Here is a 23,330-nt window from a genome sequence, read left to right on the forward strand (position 1 = left end):
ATAAGCTGTAATATCAGTGTTGTGCTTCCACTATGTCGGGGCTTTCGTCACTACATGGACTGCCGTTCATAGTGAAGAGCTTATCAAACGCTTAGTTGAGTAAATCAAAGAGTTCAAAGAGCGCCGATTTCGACGTGGAGCACATGTATAGAATCAAGCAAGTCGCGTTGCAACAGAGATCGTTTATGTACTCCGTTACATGTGTACATGCACAGATGTGCTATACTCGTATTTACCTTGCATATGTACATACGTGTACGAGTATGCACATATGTATGTATGTACTCGGATATGCAATACAGACAGCGAATTACAATTTGCTGAAAATGACAAGTAAAAGTATTCCTAATTTGTACAAAGAAGGTTAAAAAAGAAGATCATTAACTTATCACGTAAATTACAATATTATTGTTTATTTTATATCTTGTATAATAAAAAACCATTTAAAAACGCATTATTCGTTCTCAATATACTCTTGCTCTTATGAATAAAGAGTATAAATTATACATAATTGCCTCAGAAACATATAACGTACCGATTCGTAAGTATAGTATTTCCAAATAGAACGCAGGGTATCTATTAGTCCAAGGTGAGTTGCCGCAACTAGTATCGCTCTCAGCTCTATTTTGATTGGGAGGTCAGTAAGACTAGAATTGTGACGGTTGTTTACGTTTTTGCTTTGTCGGTGTAAACAGTTTGTTTGCGCAGTTACGAACTTAAGCATCGCGCGGGTCTTGGCGTCGCTCTCATTCTTTGCCAACTTGAGAATATCATAAAACATCACCTCATATTGTTATAAAGTACACTTAGTTTACTGCTTTACATATGTACGTGTATATGTAGAACATTATTGCCTGATTATTTTATATTCTGCGGTTATCCAACTAACATGAACGCCCTGGCCGTGTTCGCTTTTGCGTTGTGGGCGCTTTTTCTGAGCCTACTGCCACGAATTTTGCAGTTTTTGCGTCTGCAACGCTTTGCAAGGACGCTGCCTGGTCCTAGCGTGGGTGAACTTATTGCGAACGTGAAGAAGGGTCGTAAGTGTGATGCCCATGATAATGGTACTTTGAAGTTTGTAATTTTAAATATTCCTGTATACAGAAATACTAGAATGGTTGAAGCAGCTGCGCCAGCAACATGGTCCCGTCTTTCGAATTTGGTTTGGCAAGGACTTGATGGTGTTCTTCACTGATCCGGAAGACATTAAACAGCTACTGAGCAACAATACACTGTTGTACAAATCACGTAACTACGAGCTCTTAGAAGCCTGGTTAGGCAAGGGCTTGCTTACAAATGGCGGTGAGGCTTGGCATCGAAGACGGAAACTGCTTACGCCTGGTTTCCATTTTCGCATACTGAGCGAGTTCAAGGAACCAATGGAAGAGAACTGCAAGGTACTGGTGAGCCGATTGAGCCGGCATGCGGACGGCAAACCTTTTGATATATATCCCTATATATCACTCTTTGCACTGGACGCTATTTGTGAAACAGCCATGGGTATCAAAAAGAACGCCCAGATGCAGAGCGAGTCGGAGTATGTAAAGGCGGTGCAAACGTATGTAGCAGACCCCCAATTACCTCTTTCCCAATGCTCATTCGCTTTTTAAACCCCAAATAGTATCTGCCGCATACTGCACAAGCAGAGCTTCTCATTTTGGCAGCGTTTCAACTTGCTATTTAAGTTCTCAGAAGCTGGGCGTCAGCGAAATGCGGCATTACATGTCCTGCATGATGAGACTAATCGGGTGATTAGGATGCGTCGCGAGTTGCTGCAAAAATCAAAAATAAATAGCCTAAGCGATGTGGATGGCAAGCGACGCCTCGCCTTTCTCGACATGTTGCTCATTTCGCAACTGGAGGGCGCGGAGCTAACCGATATCGAAATACGCGAAGAGGTGGACACGTTCATGTTCGAGGGCCACGACACCACCAGTTCGGCCATTGCCTTTGCGATAAGTCTGCTTTCCAAGCATAAAGATGTACAGCAACGTGTGTACGAGGAGGCGATGCAGCTGGAAGGCCGTGAAAAAGAATCTATGCCTTATCTGGAGGCTGTCATTAAGGAGACGTTGCGTCTCTATCCCCCCGTGCCGTTCTTTTCACGTAAAGTGACCGAAGATCTGCAGATCGGTAAATTGACTATTCCTAAAGGTGCATCCGTAAGCAATCTTATCTATATGGTGCATCGCGACGAGCTGTATTTCCCCGATCCCGAACGCTTCGACCCCGATCGTTTCCATCTCAATGAGCAAAAGCTGCATCCATTTGCCTATGCGGCCTTCAGTGCAGGCCCTAGAAACTGCATAGGTAAGTGTTATGACATACACCAATTTTTGAAATAATGGCATAATATGTTGATTTTAACAACTCCGCGTAGGTCAAAAGTTTGCCTTGCTCGAGCTCAAGTGTTCATTGTCAGCCTTAGTTCGAAAATTTGAGTTTGTGACCGTCGAGGGATACGAGCCGAAACCGCTTGCGGAACTTGTTATGAAAAGTGGAAATGGAATTCAGGTGCGCATGTATTCCCGTGACTAAATTGAAGCCAAGTCTCCCAGCTTCACTCCCAAATCACCGATCAGCTTTGTTGTCTTTCTTATATTTGTAAATAAATTGTCAGTCATATATGTATGTACTTGTATATACTTACGAGTATCTATGGGCTGTAACTTGTGGTACAAGAATGTGGTAGCAAGCCCGACAGTGACCCACCTTGTATATACCCGGCGCTGAGTTGTGTCCACCCATAGCAAAAGCAAAAAGAAGAAGAGCGAACCCCCTACTGCTGTGTTCATCGAGGCAGACGGACATGGCTATCGATCGCCCAGTAATGCTAATTAAGAATATATATACTTTATGGATACTGTTACTGCTATACTGTTACATACTTTGCACAAAACCAATATATCCTTTTTACCCTATCAGTACAGGGTATAAAAAAGGTTTGGGGACTTGGTTAGAGGGTATTTAGGGAGTGGGGCGGGCCCAATCCGACTCTCGCATTTCTTGTCTCAAATCTTACAGATAGTCGACTACCGGTATACTACACTATACTACACAAACAAAATTCAGGAACGTCTAGCGTTGCCTTTATCTACGACTTAGCCTAATTGGTACTTCTTTAATGGATGGTTTATAATTATACTCTGTACATGAAATGTACAAAAAATTTATTAGCCAGTTTGTCCGATGAGGACGTTAAAATCATGCATGTAATCTCTGCCCAAGCTCTGCCCGCGGCAGTTGTTGTTGCTGCTTTGCACAGACACACGCAGGCACACACAGGCACACGTGAGTTCGGATACCCAAGGAGGTATGTATAGTATGATCGAAAAACCAATTTTTTTGTAATATTATAATTTCTTTACAGTTTTTGCATTTTTTTTTTACCTTTTGAAAGTTTTTATAATTTTTCTACACATATGTATAGAGTATTTCAAAGTCGGGACACCCGACATTAGCTTCTCCACTTGTTTTGTAATAGCTTCATGCACGCACGTCAAAAATCCAGTTGAACGAATAACCTTCACTTTGTATTATCACTTACCGAGCTTATTAATTCTTATCGGTGCTGTATTATTTCGGGTCGACCAAAGCTACGTGTTCCCAATGAATGAATAAGTGGGACTCAGATGTTTTTTATGGTTTAAATAACTATATTCACATAACATATCGTGTCATTTATTGTGTTAGGTTCTGGAACTATGGAAAATACAATTTATTAAAATAGGTAATATGGGTATGGGCATACGAGTACATGTAGATCGCAAATAGTTTGTTTATTTATTAATTGGTTGGTGCCTCGGATATAATAATGGTCTCGAATCATGGATCACAATGTACATATATAAATTTGCGACCCATCGATTAATCGCCCTGGGCACAGAGCTTTAACAATAACGAGCTAAGAAGTTACCTTCGTCTGCGCCGAAGCTATATACCCTTCGCTGACCTCAGAACAAGAACTTTATTCCTGCATGCTATTGTAGTATGCTGCAAACATACTCGTACATGATTGATACACTTGGTAGTTTTTTCGTTTTGTTATTCAAAGTCGTTAGTGCAGCAAGACATAGATCTGATAGGTTTTTAAATCAACTACATCATTCAATACGTAATACTTTAATATAGAAATAATTGGCGGCTATGATATTGTGATCTGGTTTATTATTTGTCTCCATCGAAATGGCGCCTCGATGCGAAGATTCAACGCGATGTCTCTAAAGCTGTGGGAGGAGTAATAATTGACATAAACAGGCGGACAGATAGACGGACAGGTATAGCGATTTGGGGTCGTCCGTTGCCAGAGAAGGGTATAAAAATACAATTTACATATGGTACATACATATTTGTACATACACGCGCATACCTACATGCCAACATGTAATAGCTGGATTACATATATAAATACATTCATATACTATATATTGCTGCCCAACTGTCAACTGCGTTGGTGTTCCCTGCCAATTCCTTAAGCGCTATAGGTAAAACAAACCTAGATATACCAACAACGGCAACAAAGATAGTATGACCGGCAAGATTCATGAGCAGCAGTCTGCCAACGGGGCACTTGGTCGCTATTTACCGACCACTGCCAACACAATCGATCATGGAACAGAGCCGTGTAATTTCCGAGCAACCATTACCTTAGCATGCCATCACAGAAAACTCTTCACTTAACACTCTTTTAATTATCTATTCTACAAATTGCTTATTTGAGTTTATTGTTGTTTTCAATGAGTTTTAAATTATTGACTATCCATGTATGTATTACTATATTTACTTGCCTGCATAACTCGGACGAGTCGCTCAGAAACTAGATTTCTACTTTTAATATTCATATTCAGCCATTTCAATCTTTCCAAATTCGATCAGATTATGCAAAACCAATATCGGTAACTGTGCTTAATTTTGGCTATCCTTGGACTTTGTGCTCCTTTATACTCTTTCGAAACTGAACAGTAGAATGGTTTTTCGAATATGGAAACATTTACCAATATAATGATCATCTGGGTATATGATGACACAGCAAGTCACGAATGTTTCACTAGAAGGATTTCGAAAAGAGTATACACTAAGCAATACGTGGAATGGTGAGAAGCAACCATTTTTACTTTCCATTCACATTTTCATCAAAATATCTACTATTTTTGGTAAGATTAACAGTCAATGAAATTGTATGATCAATGATCACTGTTTAGGAATGAAAGTGTTATGGTAACCTTTTGCCGGCTCTTCCTCCAAAGATGTGGTCTTACCTCTTGAAAAATCACATAACTACTGCTCACGAATCTCATCCCAGGTTACAAGTTGCTTGGGTTAAACATTCATTAATTGGTAGGTTATGTAAACTAAACAAACTTTACAATATTATTATTCGTATTAGATATATTATAATTAGTAGGCGATATTTCAGGTTACATACTTTGTTTTATTTCCTGCGTTTGTTGCATTCCCCACCTAGATTTCCATTTTCCTCTATTCATATTTGTTGTTAGCTGTGCCTGCCTTTCCTGGGAAATGGGCCAAGGAATTTCACACAAGCGGCTCAAGCTCAACATCACTTGGTTGATTAAAGTATAGTCAGTGTAGTTAACAATTCGAACTTGCAATGAATGTTCATTTCTTATGCTCCGGCTCATGAGCAGCCCCGATTACGGAGCAATTTGTCCTTTTAACCAAAATGCTGCAATTGTTCACAACTTCCTTACGAGTTGGAGCTGTTCAATTTGCTCACGTCAGAGTTGCTCATGAGAAGAGTATAAAATTGAGCAGATTGCGAACCATGGTAGTTAGTAAATAAATGAGGCGCCACAATGTACGGCCGTCATTTTAAAGCTAAGCAGGAAACAATTTTACAATTTGTCAATGACATGATATGATTTGGTTAGCATAGTATAATACAGTTATTTTGCATAAGCTTACTAACATTTGTGTGTTGATAGGTATATGTATGTACATATGCATACATACATATCTATTGTATTGGGCTCAAGGTAAACCAAGCTTCTCTGTCTGCTCTCACAGCCATGGCATGCAAATGGTGCGACAAACTTCACGGGGATTCGGTTCATCTCCTGAGCGGCCACCGCCACCACCGCCACCATCGTTCCCACCACTAAACTTAAAAAAGGAACTTCTTCGTCAGTGGTTGTGGTGCTTCTGCACCAAGGTTGTGTTCGAGTGAACGGGCGACGTTACGCTTCCGTAACTGCTGCGCTGATGCTGCGGCTGCGACTGCTGCGGCGACTGGGATGGGTTATGGTGGTGGGCGTTGCCCGGCGACGGTGCTGCCGTTACGGTTGAGGCCCGCACCAGTGCGTTGTGTCGCTTGGGTATGACGAACGGTGGCGGCGGCTGAGGCGTGTATTGCGGTGGCGTCGAATTTGCAGACGCCTGACGCACGAAGCTGCGAGTGGCAACCGCACCACTACCCCGACCCAACGACGACTGCACCTGAACCGAGCCACTGCGCGCAATGGCTCCAGTGCGGGGTGGTATAGCCGGTGGCGGGCCAGGAGGAGGGACGCGCGCCTTGGGCGTGATTGAAGGTGGTGGTGTGGGCGTAGGCGAGGGCGAGGGCGAGGTAACCAGGCTTTCGGTTGAGGGCTGTGAGGGAATGCGTGGCGGGAGCTGTGGTAATTGCCCACTGATACCGCGAGCGTTTGAAGATGCTGTTTCCATTGTAGTCGTTATTGACGCTGTGCCAGGGAGCTTGGCGAGTGGTTGCACAGTGGACATGGTGATAGTGGGCTTTTGCATGGGAAGCGTATGACGTATGGTGACAGTTTGCTGATATTTTCCGCTGATTGTGGTCGTGCTAGGAGCTGTTGTTACTGTTACTATTGCTGTTGCTGCTGCTGCTGTTGATGGAGCACGTGCAGCGCTGGATGTTTGTGGTGAATGCGATTGGGACTGGGCCTGATCCTGAGTTGCGAGCTGTTGCTTTTGCTGAGCGTGCTGCTGCTTCTGCTGAGCATGAATGTCCTGGATTTGAGGCGTGATGACCACCGGATTCTTCTTTTGGTCTTGTCCAGCAGCAACATACGAGAAGACGCAGAGTACCGAGTAGCATATTTGATCGGACTGCGTAGCGTATATTTTATTTGTATATTTCATGTTTTTCAATTTAGAAAAGGAGGCACATACATAAAAATAAGCAGAACGTTAGGATAGAAGGAATGGCTAGGTACACTCGAACACAGGGAAAAGATGAAAGTTCAACAACAACAAAAAAACATGCAATTAAAACAGTAAACAAAAGTAGCTACATTTTATTTTAAAGTTTTGTTATAAGTAGAAGGAAACAAAACGCGTTTGAGCGGTTTGGTTTAATGTGTGGTGGTGTGGTTGATGTGGTTGGCTCTCGAAAGCAAACACAACTTTTGATTTTATTTACAGGAGGATAATTAGTAAGTTACTTAATGCACATTTTTTAAATTCAATTGCAATTTTTCAGTTCTTTTGTCTTAGCCTTGAACGGACATTGCTGTTACTGTTGTTGTTGTCACCGTCGTCCCTTCCATTGCCCGCGTCGTCCTGCCCATTAGCATCTCTGAGATGTTGCGGTCACTATCTCCATTAAGTTGGCACTTGTAGGCAAAACGGATGGAGATCACTCGATGAAAGCTCAAAACGATTTCGGGCGCCTGGCATTCGATTTTAGTGCAAGCATCGGTATCGGTTACGATTTTGTTTCAGATTACATTTTTCATATTTTAGGACATATTTGTGTTCATAATGATGTATCAGTGTATTTAATGGATGTTGATGTTGTTGTTTTTGTGGTGGTGGTGTTGTTGTTGTTGTAGTTGGCAGGCATGTAGTTATTTATGTACAGTCATTGTATTAATAGTAATTGTTGTTAAAAATGTTGACACAAAAACGAAAGTGGCGGCAAAAAAAAAAAAACAAAATGCAAATCAACAAACAATTCTTCACTTCATATACAATTTAAATGGTGCATCCAGAGTATAATGTGTATATCCGTATGTATAGTATATACATAATATGTATCATTATTAAACAAATGCATAATTTTATGAGTAAGGATAGGTGCGACAGCGATTCTTCGAAAAGCCCACAATCGTCGATGTATATACCCTTGCAACAACATAATAGTATAAAATACGCAGCTTAGATTTTCGAGATTTCAAAGATTTAATGGGCGATTGAAAATACATAGTTCAATTTCCACGGCTCTTTCTCCGCATAACAATGCTGTAATGAATTGCTTTACATCATTAATGTACTCAGTATATGTGTATACTTATATATACATACATGCATATGTAAGTATTTATTGCCGTATTTTAATACTTCTAAGCCTAAAAATTATTTTTAATCCGAATTACAAATTAAAGTGACAATATATATTTTAGATATACATTGTATACTTGTTGCAAGAGTATTTTACTAACAATTGAACTTAACTGAACATTCAATAAATAATGAAACTGGAGAATAGTTACATACTCAATTAACAAGTAGATTTTCAAAACCAAACATTGCAAAAGAAATGCTGTGCTAAATAAACAGCAGAATACTTACCATACTCGACTGGTATTTCCGCTGTATAAGGTTTCGTGTTTTTGGATCTGAAAGTGCACCAAACAATATAGTTAATAATGGCTTCAAATAACGCGTCCTTATAAAGAAACGTGTTTAAGAAAACTCAGTATATGTATGTTATCCCCATGTGCCTGCCCAACCGTGAAATACCCTGAACCCAGACAAACTTCTTGAGTTATATACGTCCATTGCAGAAGCTAAAAGAAGAAGAGCGAACTTGATGCTGCAGTTCGTGGGCGTAGTACTGGCTTGATAGATTACATTTAAAACAGAAGTGGATATTTGAAAATAGATAATGTGTGCAAAGTTTGGCTTTTGTAGCTTTTCAAATGTACCTACAGAATCCGTAGCACGAAGAAGGGGCGAAATCAAACCCGTGTTGCCTAGGGACATACAAGTTTGGTAAATGTGCCCCCAACCGTTTCCGAAATACAGGCGTTCATTCAGGCGGACAGATGGGCGGAAAGATTTAGATTGATTTATATCGTTATGTTAATTAAGAATATATATACTTTACGGGTGGGAGGTGCTTCCTTCTGCCTGTTACACACTTTGCACAAACCTTTTTACGCAAAGTGGTATGAAAAGCCAATGGAAATGGCTTTGGAAATGGAGAACCACTAATAGCGGAATGAGATGTATGTTTGTATACTATGGTGGTCTTTCATGTCTGCTTCTATATGTTACATATATTCGCATAAAACTAAGTAGTTTGTGTATCCTTTGGGTACTTACTGTATTCCTCCAGTACGAATATGCCGCCTTTTTGCGTGAAGCACTTGCGTATATGATCCAAACGCACGAAGAACTGAAATAATGGGGCAGAACACAAACAATAAATTAGCACTCAAAAATTCTGTAAAGGAATCTTTGCTAGCAAGCAGCGTAGGCCTCAAGGCTTAGCGCGTTGACTAACAGAACGGCACACAACCAAGGAGTCGACAACGTAATGTAAAAATACAACTAAAGGCAGACGACGAAATCAAATAAAGTCATAAATTAGAGTATACGCGAATAGTAATTAGTTAGTATAGTAAATCACATGTACAAGTATGTATATGTATGTAGGCAGAATCTGGCAAGGTTTTGTTCTCTTTACAGAATTTTTTGGTATTTTTGTATTGTGGTGTATGGAACTAACGTCAAAGATGTCCAACTTACAGGTACCAAGCAAAAGCAATCCGAAACAAAAAGTCACAACTGAAATCCTCCAGCAGGCAGCGCGTTGATGGATTCGACGAGCACTTAGTGGGAGTATTAGTATTATTATACTTTGTATGTATGTATTTATTGATTGCTCAGTTGCAGTTTCTAAGATAATCGCCCCCATTAACGCACCACCAAACGGAACCACTTGCAGGCGGCAGGCATGCAATAGATAGTTAAATCGGCCAACCAACTAAAAACTTAAATGCGAATTCGATCCACAAAGCAACATACACGTAGCAAGCAAAAGAGCAACGGGGAAGCAAGCAAACAAACAGTGCGCAAACGTTTGCAAAGTGCAACAATGGCACACACACAACGCGCAGAAAGAATACACACATACATACATCCAAACATATGTACATCATATATCTTTACATATGGATTCGCATGACTACAAAAAAACGGGAAAAGTATGAGTATTCGAGAAAAAGAAAATTACACAGCAGGAAATAAGGAACTAGAGACTGGGCGTTTTGTTTGTAACTGGGTTTTAAATTAAACTCAAGAATCTAAATAAATAGTATGTACGTAGAAAAGAACTCGTTGGAAATGAACAAAATTAAAACGTTAGAAAAATGCAGCAAAATATTAATATGTTAATAAATGAAGTTTATTGTTGAATAACTTTTTGTTTGTTTAGTATATACAGCTTTCTCTCTCTCTCTTTATATATATATATATATATATATATATATATATATATATATATATATATATATATATATATATATATATATATATATATATTACATATATATATATATATATATATATATATATATATATATATATATATATATATATATATGTTTTTAATTTCTAATTAGCACTTGTGAGATGGTCGTTCAAAGTATTTCAGTGTTGGAATATTGCTTTCATTATTGTGGTTTTTTTTTTTGCGATAGTTTTTTACTAACAGAAAATAACTATTAAACGAAAGTGTAGTTTGTGTATGTGTGTGAATACTAATAGCTGCGTAGTGATCATTTACGGGAGCTTTCGTCACTACATGCACATGACACGAAAACGTAACGGATTTCCTCGTACATATCAGAGTCTAAGGACTTGTGCCTCAGCATGAATTTGACAGCACAAAGGCTTACAACGAGCGCAGAAAGTGGAACGGTGGGATGAGGCGGGAGCGGAGTAGCAAGGACAATGTCACGCGTATTAGCAATATTTTTGGAACTTGAAACATAGAAAACATGCCGCAGGCAATTTTTATGATTTTGTGTGGAAAGACGATGGGTCGCGAATGTCTTCTGACGTAATAAGCCATCAAGCCGTAGAAGCTGTGGCCTTAGAGGCGTATGTGAACGATAGGGTACAGCAGGATTTAGAAAGCGTACGTATCGCAATAACAAGATGTTCATGGGACAAGCGTATGAAAAAATGATTAATTATAATGCCTGTGAATGCTCAAGCGAGGCAGCACAATGTTTACCTTTACTTTTTCTACTTTGTTTTTTATTTAAGATATTGTAGAAAAACAGAAAATCAAAATAAGGAATAATAAAGTAATACAACTATACAGAAAAACAGAGACTCTGACAGACTAAGCAATATAAGTTGTGAGATACGAAGAAAGGAACGAGAGAGATAGAGGGAAATTGTTAGCCAGTTGTAGCATGTACGAGTAGATTAACGTTCAAAACTAAGCTCAATAGATGAATGTACTAGGTAAGGCGATCAAAACTATTTGTTGTAGTGGTGGATTTTATGGTTTGTTTTGGTAAGGGAAGGGGGAGGGTGTGATGTATTTCTTGCTAGGAGTTTCAGTTCCGCATTAGTTGTTTTTTATTATTATTACTTAGCTACTACTACAATTTTCATTTAATGTTTGCTCTAAAATTAATCTACTCAAGCAAAATAATAAATACTTATTAATAAAAAGAAAAGCGGTTTGGGTTGTTCTGGTGCTACTTGGACTTCAGAAACCAACTTAAAACTTTGAACTGTTATCCAAGCACATGTTGAACATTTCCAAAAACACAATATGTATGTATTTTATGTGTGTATGTATGTTCGTTTGTCTCTAAGATAGCTACGTTTTTGTCCTGTTCTGTTTTTAAATTCACAATTTAGATATAAAACTAAAGCAATTCGAAACCGTGAACAGAACATTCTAGAATTTGGTGTTACTGTTCTCATGGTGTGTTCTTGTTTTGTGGGCGTGGTACTTATAAGCATATACATATGTATGTATGTATGTACTATGACAAGGTTGCTATTCGCCTCAATAACCCAAGTGCCACAGATTTTAAATACGTGATTATGTACGTAATATAATTATCACTACACGAAGTAGTAGAAGTTCACACAAGTGAGACAATGCTCATCACACGAGACCGTTTTCTTTGGCTTAAGATGGAAAAAATGATTCTTTTTGTTGGCAGCATTCTGTGGACAACTTCTTTGCTTTGTCTTAAAATGCATTTCTTAGCCGGTCGATGGAGATGTATGCATCTGTCTTCGCCAAGCGAACTTTGAAGAATTTATTCTTTCTGCTTACATCCTTTGGACCCTTCCCAAGAAGTGTGAGTGCGTTCCATACGAACAAATTCGCTTCTTGCTTTGTTGATGTCGGGCTACAGGAAAGTTTTCCTTGTGCTATGGCAGGAAGTGCTGCTTTCTTTGAGGGACTCAATTTTCTCTACAGTTAACTTTTTGAATTCCGTTTCTTTGCCTCGTTCTTGCCTGGCGTGGCAAACTCAACAGGAAGAAGCATTTTGGCTGGGCTGGCTGCTAAGTATTCCTTCTAAGTGGTACGTAATCCAAGCACGACTAGAGGGCAAGGATCGATTTCCTTGTGAGGTCGGCAATGGTTCAATGATGTCGATGTATATCTGATCAAAAAGTCGTTCTGTTAGTCCGTAGCTCCCAGTTGCTTTCTTGTTGTGGCGTTGAATTTTACATCGTGTAGCTCTCCGTATCAATGGTCGAGCTGTGCCTGTATTAAAGTCGCAGTAAAGAAAAGACGACGCATTGTGCAATGCAATCTTTCTTAAGTTTATCAAGGTTTTGTTATACGTTTTTTCGGTAATAGCGTTAATGCGTGAGAGTAAATTCGCAACTTCATTGTCTCTGGCAAACATTTTTGCCATGTTCCAGGTGCCTTCCTCATTCTTGCGGAGTTTTATCCAATTTCTAACAGAATGCGTAGATATGTTTGTGATCCCATGCAGAGAGTTTTGCAATTGGGGCAAGAAATGTTAATTAGGTAGCGCTGGCAAGATCAACTTAGATTCTTTTATCAGCAATTGCACTTTGCTTTTACTTCTTACAGCATTAAGATTTGTTTCAGTTGACAGCAGAAATGGAAGAAATCCATTTGCATCAATTGTTATGCCGAAGACGTTCTAACACTGTTCAGAATGTCTTTGGGTCGACTGGAATGCTCGCTGCTAGTAGGTGACTGGGAATATGTTTTTGTTGTAGAATATGTTTGTGACGTCATGAACGATTGGTAATGGGTAGCGATCAGGCACTGTCTTTGCGTTTAGTGCTCTATAATCGCCACGGTGCACATTCGTGTTGGCTTTTCGAACAATGTGTTGGCCAAGACCAGTGCTTGCCCAACTGCTAACTAGAGGGACGGCAAATACCACGGTTTAGCATGTAAGCGAATTCGTTCTTAGTGGCAGCTAGTTTGCTCTCGATGATAGATGATGTTACATCGGAAGGAGACATGTGTGTGTTATGTTAGTGAGTTACATCGTCGTTAGTGATGTGCGGCACTATCGTCGGCCCGCACGTTTGTCGTGCAATGCCTCGTGGTTGTAGCGATGTTTCTGTGACGATCGATGGGGCCGTTTGACATCAACCAACAGGTCGAATGTCTAAGAAAATCTATCCAATGATTGGCATGGTAACGTTTGCGAAAACGAATGTACCAACAAACAAAACACCCGCACATATAGTGTGGTACTAGTTCGGTGGGCAGCAAAGCAGAATATGGTTTTTTGAACCTTACTTTGTGAAAGGGAGCGAGAACGAGAAATTGCGAGCTGATTTCGACGAGCCTTTTAATCGCGGCGTGCAGCTTGAAGAATGACACGTTCAGTGCAGACGTTGCATCCACTAAGATTTTAGAAAATCCTCGCTTATGCTGCTGATCTGTACCTAGGCCACAAAGTTTATTGAGGAGCTTCGTCCGACGTTGATCACCCAAGGCAATTTCAAAAAGAAGTTCACGAATCTTCAACTGCTCGCTTTTACTGCGCTTGAGATCAGCCACAGTGTCGGTAATATGTATGAGCAATCCTTCCAAAAATGGCATCATTTTCACTGGCAAACAAAGTTGTTTTAATCCATGCTTGGTTGAATTGGAATGGGATTAGCGAAGAACTCTTACTAATTTCATTAAGTTATGAAATTACTTTAAGTCTTGCGTGTGTGTTTGCGGTTGTATACAGTATGTATAGTACATACATATGTATGTACATACATATGTGCAATTCCACAGAAAACGCCTTGCTACAAGTATGTGAGCGTTTACATTCCTCTAAATTTCACGTCTCCGCAGCGTATCATATTTTTATACCATATTTTTATATGCGACATGGCCCTAATAATATTTATAACTTTTGATATATCCTCTATTAGTTTATACATGTACCAACATGAGTTTGTTCAATAAGCCTCCAACACAGCAAATTCGGTAGGTTTACCCGTTAAAAAGATGAAACATTGTGCCCAGATCCGTTAAAATTGGTAAGGCGAACCACAAAGTCAAAATAAAATGCAACAGTGGAGCAAGTTTGACAGTGGAATATCCTGTACCCAAAATAACTTTCGCAGCTGTGCAAAAATAAGAGCGAACTCGATGCGTAGTACTGTAATAAAATTTTTTCTCTAATAACCTAGAACTAGCCTTTTTGTGGCCAACTTAAATCAAAAGTAAATAACTATATACATATGTGTGTACATATTAATTATGTAAAGGAGTGGGAGGAAAAAAAAATGAAAGAACTTGCCTAGTAGGAGAATTCGGGCAATTTATGGTAAGCCGTTTCCGAAATCCTGGCGTTCATCAAGACGGACGGACATGCAGAGATTGATTTCTCCTGTCATACTGATTATGAATATATTGGAATCTTTAATGGAGATATGTTTTTTCTGCACATTGCACATGTAATATTTGTAGCTTTCGAGTACAGGCAAGGGCGTACGCTGGGGGGAGGGGGAGTGGGCAGTTTTTGGCGTAACGCAAAAACACCCACAATTTGTTGCCTCAACTGAGTTGGATTTTTTATATTTAATCAAAATTTGAATACACCGTGATTGACTGTAACGTTACCTGACTGTTGTTTCTATGAATGGGTATAAGCTGTTATTTTTTCGTGACACGACGTAAATCACCGCGATCCTTTTAATATTAAAAATATACAAGTATATTATTACATATATATGGAAAACGCGATTTTACTAAATATTTGAATGGAATCGTTGTTGAAACAGAAAAACTGAGCATTTTTGCTACATACGAGTAGTGCTGCGTGTAAAAACGTGTTTATAATTAGCCTATGCACTATATCGAAGTACTACGGCGTTCTTGAACTTATTGTAAATAAATTGCAATCGAAAATGCATAACATTTTAAAACGCACCGAACATATACATGTACAGTATTGGATTCCTTGACTATGCACAGATCGACCGCGGATGTAGTTTTCAATCATATTTTTACAAATGCCTCCAAATTAGCAAATAACGTTTCAATTGAAAAAGCTATGCCAAGAAGAGCGCAAAACAAACAAATTGACCAGATCAACTATTTACATCAGCTTTTTTTTATTACCAGAGAGGTATTTCGGTCGCGTACCTTGATTCTTTAATGTCGCAGATAAGCTACTTTGCACCCAAATCAAATTAAAAATGTTTCATTCGACGATACAAAAGAAAAAATAGATTGTGCTAGCGCTATTTACGGCTTAACAGGAATAGAGCACGAGTTAGAACTATGTTGTCATGCGTGTACAAAATTAAAGGATATACATTTGGCGGATGCCTACGAACAATCCAAAAATCGGACAGGCGTTGACAAATGTGCTCGCTATGTCATGCACAATGACCACGGTGAGATAATTAAAATATAACATTCCTATACATATATACAAATGTACTTATACTTGTTTTTTATTTTAAGGATTTATGTTGAGCGTACACTGGCAATTAGTAGCCGAAAAAATGCGGAATTAGAAGAGTTCATTGTTTATGAGTTTTATACAAAACCCAAGAAAATTAATAACTTAATTTTCATATCTAAATTTGGAGAAAGCAAAGTGTGCAGCAAATTAACGCCCCCAGCCTTCGTAAAAAACTGCGTACGCCCTTGGGTACAGGGTACAAAAAGACAGTTTGCCGAAGATCGAAAGTCTCCATTTCGAATTATTTATGCAATTAATTATCAATATTAACAACCTTATTCAAGTCACCTATAATTATATGCATTTAAATAATAGCTAACAGCTGAATCTAGATAAGTTTTTCGGGTAATGAATAATTGCTCAAACATATGTATGTATAGTTAATGACAGAGTGCTTTGCATGCTCAATGCCTTGTGAGCTGGTAGCTGATCTTAGCTGCTCTCAAAAGTTGTCAATGATTATGGTGATACTTATATTTTAAAGTGTGAATTGGATTGGTATAGTTTTTAATTCCAATTTTGGGTTTGTGCGTATTTAGGTGTTTAGGTGTGTGTAGCTAATTTCTGGAAACTTAAGGAACACTTAAAATAGTGACATATGACAAATATGTATTTCCAAATGTCGCTATGAAAAACATATTTTAAAGTGAAATTATTAAATAACTAAAGTTTGCAAATCGCGAAAAAGACACGATATAAGTTAAAAACGTTTAAAAGCGTTTTTATTGAGTTCAATTCAACAAACAAACGAACAAACCGTTCAAAAAGTAAAATATCAGTTATGTAACGTAAGAAATTTATAAATAATATATATAATAACATATATTATTTTGATTAAGTTTAATATCAACTACTTATTCTTTATTGTTGTATAGAATTGTTTTTTGTAGTTTTTATATGTCATTTACATTAAATATGTATATGGCATACAAAAACAAATTCTTAAATGTGTATTTATATAAAGAAATACAAGGAATATATATATATATATATATATATATATATATATATATATATATATATATATATATATTCCTGTTGGTGATACTAGAAAATAAAATATGTTCAACGAAATGTGAAGTACAATTTTAATCAGAAAACTCAAAATATAGGTACAGGAGTTACATAACAATAGTTTCTTATTAAGTTAAATTCAAATTTAACAAGGAAAAAATTTGTTTATTGCAGTACCTCGAAATCCTTTTTCGTATATTCAGATCGTATTTTTGTTAATTTTTGTTATAGATTTGTTAGTCGTTTATCGAATAGCGTTTGTTTCAGTTACATTTGTTTATTTGCAATTTTGCATGTGAGAGAGGAAGACCAATCATTGGAATGATTCGATTCATTTCATTTCGTACGGAACGAGTTTTTTAAGTCCACAAATGGGAGAGCAACGATGTAATGGCGCAACGGTGGCAGCGTTCCGCATACGACAAAAAACATTAAACAAACAACAAAGAAAATTATAAAAGAAAGTAGAAATACGATTTTTTCAATGAAGTTTTTGGTTGATTTATTTTTAGTATTTTTCTTGCGTTTTGCTTTGTTTTGTTTATTACTAATTAGAAACGATATGAAATGTGGTTGTTGTTATGTTATAGACGTTTCGGAGTTGGGCTTTGGGGGATAATGAAGGGGCTATTTCATATTATTTCATGGATAAGTCAACCATATTCTATTTGTCGTTGTTTTCCTAGCTATTGGTATTTTATTATTTGCATAAAAAATCATATTAAAAAAAAAAACGCAAGCCGTTTACTTCCAAAATTACAACAAATAAAAAACGAAAAGCAGAGCAAAATATATTTATATGTATATAAGAAGAAATAATTAATGAGCTTTTAGCTGCAAAAGAACTTGGTTTGTAAGAATACGTTAAAGCAGAAGACAGGGAAGAGAAAAAGGAGAGAATATACTATTAAAAACACAAAGCACAAAATATCAAATCATGAGGGTATAGGAAAAAAAAACGGAATTAGCAAATATACACAAGGACCATCTCAAAAGTTATCAATTTAGAAGAGAAATGCACAAAAATGTATTATATATTATGTATATTTAGTTTTTTTAGTGAACGTTTACTGCTATATTACCGGTTAGAACCGTATTTTGACAAGGACTTTATAACGAAAATTAAATAATTTCTCATTTGTGACAGACCTGAACTTAGGTTACAAAAAGTTACATACATATGTATGTAATACATACTATGTATACATATTTATACATAAGCATATATGCGTCAGCACATACATAAATACATAGCTTTGCTCCAAGTGTGCTTAAGACTGGGAGAATTAAAACTCACGCACATACATATGTATGTACCTCTCACCCGAATAATAAAAACGAACAACCAAAAAATTATAATCACTTGCGCTGCTAGGCAAAGCTTAAAATATAGATTAACTAGTATATATACATACAGGAAAATAATAAAATTACGAATGGTAGTACTTCATAAGTCCAAACTAAATGCGGGACGAAAGTAACAAATAAATTGAATGAATGGAGCTTTTCGGCAAATGAGCTTATACTGCTTATTTCATATCCACACCATGTGTTCCAAGGCATTTTTTTTTATCGTAACAAATATGTAAGTCAAAGAAATTCAATTAAAAAAGCGAATGAAACTTAAAATTAACGCAGTTATTAGATTGTTACACTTTTATTTATTTATTGATTATTACTATTATTGTTATTATAATTTTTTTAAATAAGTTGTACATTTTACAAGTTGAAAAGAAAACTAGAAAGATGATGATTTACATGATAAAAATGTCGGGGATTTGCAGAGTTACTATAGAGTACGTTTACGAACGTTACTTATCAAATTGATGAATGTAATAGGATAATAATAATTATGTTAAAATGTATACACCAAATAAAAGAATTATTATAATAATACCAATAATAATAATATTAATCGATAATAATAGCAATCATAAGAGAAATGTTTGTCATTAGGTAGGTTAGGTAAATAAAATTGAGAGTATAATGAATATAGCATTCAATACATTCACTAGCACAATATATGGATATGATATATGGTATATTTCATTGATTTTTCTTATATTTTGATTTGATCGCAGGGATTTGTTACTTTGAGATTCGTTTGCTGATTGGCGTCATATGATTAAATATCAATATAGTATAAAAGAGACGAGAAAACAAACAAACCAACAACAAACAAACAAAAAAGCTTAAACCGAAACGAAGTTGAAGACAATAACAAATATAATGTATGTTTATACTTAAAAAAGTAATAGGTAGAGTATTTTTCAAAAGTCTTAAGATTTATTGGTTTCAGTTGGTAAAAAAAAATAAGATATGTACGAATAAATTGGCACACACTTAAAATAGATATGTTAGCCAACGGTACTAACAGCATGTGACTTGATCATTTACTTCACTACTACTGCTAGTTCAACTGAATTGAACGCGCTGAAGTAGTCACAATTAGGTATGTCCATATCGTTGCAGGTAATGTTACTCTCATGTACTCGTAAATTTCAATTACTAAAGTATATCCGAGGTACATAAGAGGTTATGTACAAACAGTCTGTGAAATAGCGGTCCCCAATTGAAATTTGTTTTCGTATGGTAATAGGTACCTATCATCTACATATAGTATGTAGTAGTTTTCAGCTAAGAATTTATTTTCTATTAACTGTGACAATGGAATAATGTGTTTTCTTTTTTTTAAGAATTACGATTACTTAAAGTGCAGCACACAAACTGATAACGAAAAACAAACAACAATAATAATTGAGAAGGTCCTTGCGTTTTCTTAACAACATTTAATAAAATCTTTTGCTCCATAGCGAAGTAGTTTTCCTTTGTCCACGTTACACAAAGAAATAGAAGAAAAACCTGACCAATGCAAAAGGTAATTCAACTTAAGACTCAAGTAAACCAAAGCCAGAAAAATTGAAATATCCAGGTCGGTTAACTTATAATAAAAATGAATAACTTAGTTAGTTGAGAAACTGTAATAAGTTCAGATTTAGGGTTCATTGTATTTTTTATTCTTTTTCTTTTTTTTTTATTTGTTCAGTTTGTGTTTTTGTGCGTTACAAATGAGAAAGAGAATATTAGCAAATTTGCCTTGAAAATTTGACTTGACTTTGGCCTTGAGTTGGTCGTCGGCCCCGCATTGCACTGATGGTAATGAATAAGATAGGGAGCTGACCCCACTGATCACACCAAGCAATGTTGGCCGACTGACAACCTATTTGCGTATGGTACAAAGTACGTATAGTATATATGTATGTATGGTTATTATGATAAATTGAAGTTGGGCGGGTTTTTTATATGAACCAGTAACAGGTTTGGTTTGGCTTGGCTTATGTACGACTGATGTCTGATGCTCTGATAATGATTATGGCGCCTTATAGATGCATAAGGTTACACATAACGAGTAGAGCGGCGGGAGAGTGTATCTATGTATGTGAAGATGGACGCACTTACCTTACTGTTTGAGAACAACAAACCGACACCCTCAAGACAGACCTGGAGAAGACCACCCTCGCCCGTATTCATGTCCTGTACGGGAAACTCCCCGCCCAGCTCGGGCACATTTGTGGGCGTTCCACCACGCTCCATAGCCTCCTTAATACAATTATACAGCTCTTTGCACTACATGGTGATTAAAAGACATTTTGGACTTTGCTAAAATCGAGATTTAGGAACCACTAACCTTGCGGGTATAATATTTGTGCAGCTGTGTTTGTCCACCATTGCGCCGCCACAAACATAGAAGCTTGGTCTTGGGCGAATAGGTCATGTTCACTAGACGTTCATACCACCACCGCTCCACAATAGTACCATCAACGGAACGAAGAATCAATCCATCGTCGCGTACTTCCATAAAACGCAGCGGCCCATTCACATCAGTGCCCTGATGTACCGTAAAGCTCTGGCGATGCAGAAGTCGTGAGCCCAAGGGTTTCAAATCGATGTCGTTACCGTTCTATGCGATAAGAAATTAACAAACGTAAAATTGTTTAGCTTTTGGACAACAATTCATTCTAGTTCATCTTAGTCAAGTCACTCAAGTCACTTAAAAATACCCTGCACGCACAGCTTAACCAATGAATTTGCTTTACAATTTTGTTTTATTGTTTTTTGTAAATTTATATAAGTAATTAGCTTACACAATAGTACAGAGTATTTTAAAGTTTCCACTTGTTTTTTTCCAATTTTTTTATATTTATACACAAATAAGTAGTACAGGGTATTTCCGCTAGTTTTCTATGCCATTGACTAATCCCTTTCCGATCCATTAAACAAGAGAGAACGCTACAGTCGAGCAAGCCCGACAGTGTAATACCCTGTACCCAGGTAAACTTCCGTCACTGAGTTATATGCGCCCAAAGCAGCAGCAAAAAGAGGAAGAAGAAGAGCGAACTTGTTGCTGCAGTTTGGGGGGGTTGTACTGGCGAAAATTTGTTTCGCTAATAACTTTTCTTAGAATTGACAGAATTGAATAAAATTTTAAACAACAGTAGATAATTATTTATCGGACCTAGGAGAATCTGGATGTCAACTTTGGTTATTCTAGCTTTTATAGTTTCTGAGATCCTCGCGTTCACCCAGACGGACGGACGGACATGTCTAGATCAATTTCTCTCGTCATGCTGATCAATAATATATATACTTTATGGGGTCGGAGATGTTTCCTTCTGTATGTTACATACTTTGCACAAACTTAATATACCCTTTTTACCCTACGGGTACAGGGTATAAAAACAAGTAAAAAAGCTAAAGTCGGGTGTCCCGACTTTGAAATACTCTGTACATATGTTTACAATAATTATAAAAAAAAAAATAAAAATTATGAAAGTTAAAAAAAACAAGAAAGGAATGCTAAAGTCAAGCAGGCTTAACTCTTAAATACCCTGTACCACCCCACAAAAAAGTAATTAAATTAATTCATTAATTTAATTTAATTAATTAACTAAACTAATTTAATTAATTAACTAAATATTAACTAATTAAATATGAAATATTCCATGCATGCATACATACATTTACATTTACATCAGAATCGTGCCTTATGCGTGTTTGTGTACTTGCACATATGTATGTATGTGTGCATTGGGCCTGGTTATATGGCTATAACTTCTGATCATTCTATCATAATGAAACTTGGTATACGGATATATAATTACGAACCTAATGTGACTACCAAATTTTAGTTCAAAATTCCAAGAATTACGGGAATTATAGAAAATCGTTAATAGGGGGGGAGCGGGGGGGTGGATCAGAAAAAATGAACAAACTCGTCCTTTCTCGGTCTCAGGAGAATCTGTATACCAAGTTTGGTTATTCTAGCTCTTATACTTTCGGAGATCCTTGCGTTCATACAGACAGACAGACGGACAGACAGACGGACAGACAGACGGACAGACGGACATGGCTATATCGACTCGGCTTGTCATGCTGATCAAGAATATATATACTTTGTGGGGTCTACCTCCTCCTTCTGTGTGTTCCATGTACACTCGCACAAAACTTATATACCCTTGTACCCTTTGGGTACAGGGTATAAAAATTTGGATCGATTTTACCTCTCTCGATATTCGAACTCACGTTTCCGCGAGCTGAAAAATGTAACAGGCAGATGGAGGCGTGGCAGACCTCACAAAGTGTATATATTCTTGATCAGCATGACAAGACGAGTTGATCTATGTCTGTCTGTCCGTCCGTCCGTATGAACACCTGAATCTCAGAGACTATAAGACGTAAGAGCACCAAATTTCAGATCAAGATGCCTTTGGTGAATACGCAGAAAATATGTATTTTAGAATTTCCGATGCCGATTTTAAAGAATGTTATAGCATATGGCAAATAGAAAACGCTCAAGCGCTGCCCGCAGCTGTTGCTGTTGCAGCTGCTTTACACTCACATGGACACAATTCCTATGTAAATGTGCAATTATACACCATTTACGTGAGTTCCCAAAAGGTGGTAAAATCGATGAAATTTTTTTTTTTTTAAATTTCTATACTTATTCTGAAGATTATATATATTACGTGACCAATTTATGAAATTATATTCAGTATACTTTCACGACAATCCCATTTCAACTCACCAGATTGTTGATCTGATCCACCACATTGTGAACCTCTTGAGAGTAAACGAGGCCAATGTGACTCTTTCCCAGAAGACGACGGATCTTTCGACGTATCTCATCCTTGTTCACATTAAGCATTACTAAGATGGCTGTTAAATTGTATAGCATAGTAGACAGTAAGCGATCCTCATCATGCTCTAGTCTCTTGCGTTCCGATTCACTTAAGGACTTGTAGCGTTCCATCATTTCAATGGGACCCTGTAAATTGCAATAGGCACAAAATATATCAAGAGCAAAATTCTGATTTCGCTAATAAAAGT

General features: G+C 37.3%; 2 protein-coding genes across 2 annotated transcripts in view; one reads left to right on the plus strand and one right to left on the minus strand.

Moving 5' to 3' along the window:
- The first annotated feature begins 704 nt into the window (after positions 1-704).
- LOC115629901 (probable cytochrome P450 4s3) lies at positions 705-2,641 on the plus strand. The gene is made up of 4 exons (XM_030526501.1): positions 705-1,040; positions 1,105-1,558; positions 1,622-2,310; positions 2,381-2,641. The coding sequence occupies exons 1-4, from the start codon at positions 890-892 to the stop codon at positions 2,536-2,538; spliced, it is 1,452 nt and encodes a 483-aa protein (XP_030382361.1). The 5' UTR covers positions 705-889; the 3' UTR covers positions 2,539-2,641.
- Positions 2,642-3,665: 1,024 nt separating this feature from the next.
- The window catches only part of LOC115629898 (MAP kinase-activating death domain protein), a 55,215-nt gene continuing 35,550 nt past the window's right edge, over positions 3,666-23,330 (minus strand). The window contains exons 18-24 of the mRNA XM_030526499.1: positions 23,029-23,268; positions 20,632-20,904; positions 20,403-20,570; positions 17,121-17,129; positions 9,307-9,379; positions 8,551-8,597; positions 3,666-7,086 (exon numbers count right to left, since the gene is read on the minus strand). Of these exons, the coding sequence (XP_030382359.1) occupies positions 6,145-7,086; positions 8,551-8,597; positions 9,307-9,379; positions 17,121-17,129; positions 20,403-20,570; positions 20,632-20,904; positions 23,029-23,268 (1,752 nt within the window). The 3' untranslated portion in view covers positions 3,666-6,144. The remainder of the gene's footprint in view (positions 7,087-8,550; positions 8,598-9,306; positions 9,380-17,120; positions 17,130-20,402; positions 20,571-20,631; positions 20,905-23,028; positions 23,269-23,330) is intronic.

The sequence above is a fragment of the Scaptodrosophila lebanonensis genome, unplaced genomic scaffold (assembly GCF_003285725.1).
Source record: "Scaptodrosophila lebanonensis strain 11010-0011.00,11010-0021.00 unplaced genomic scaffold, SlebRS2 tig00000168-arrow-arrow-pilon, whole genome shotgun sequence".
In the NCBI taxonomy this organism is placed as follows: domain Eukaryota; kingdom Metazoa; phylum Arthropoda; class Insecta; order Diptera; family Drosophilidae; genus Scaptodrosophila; species Scaptodrosophila lebanonensis.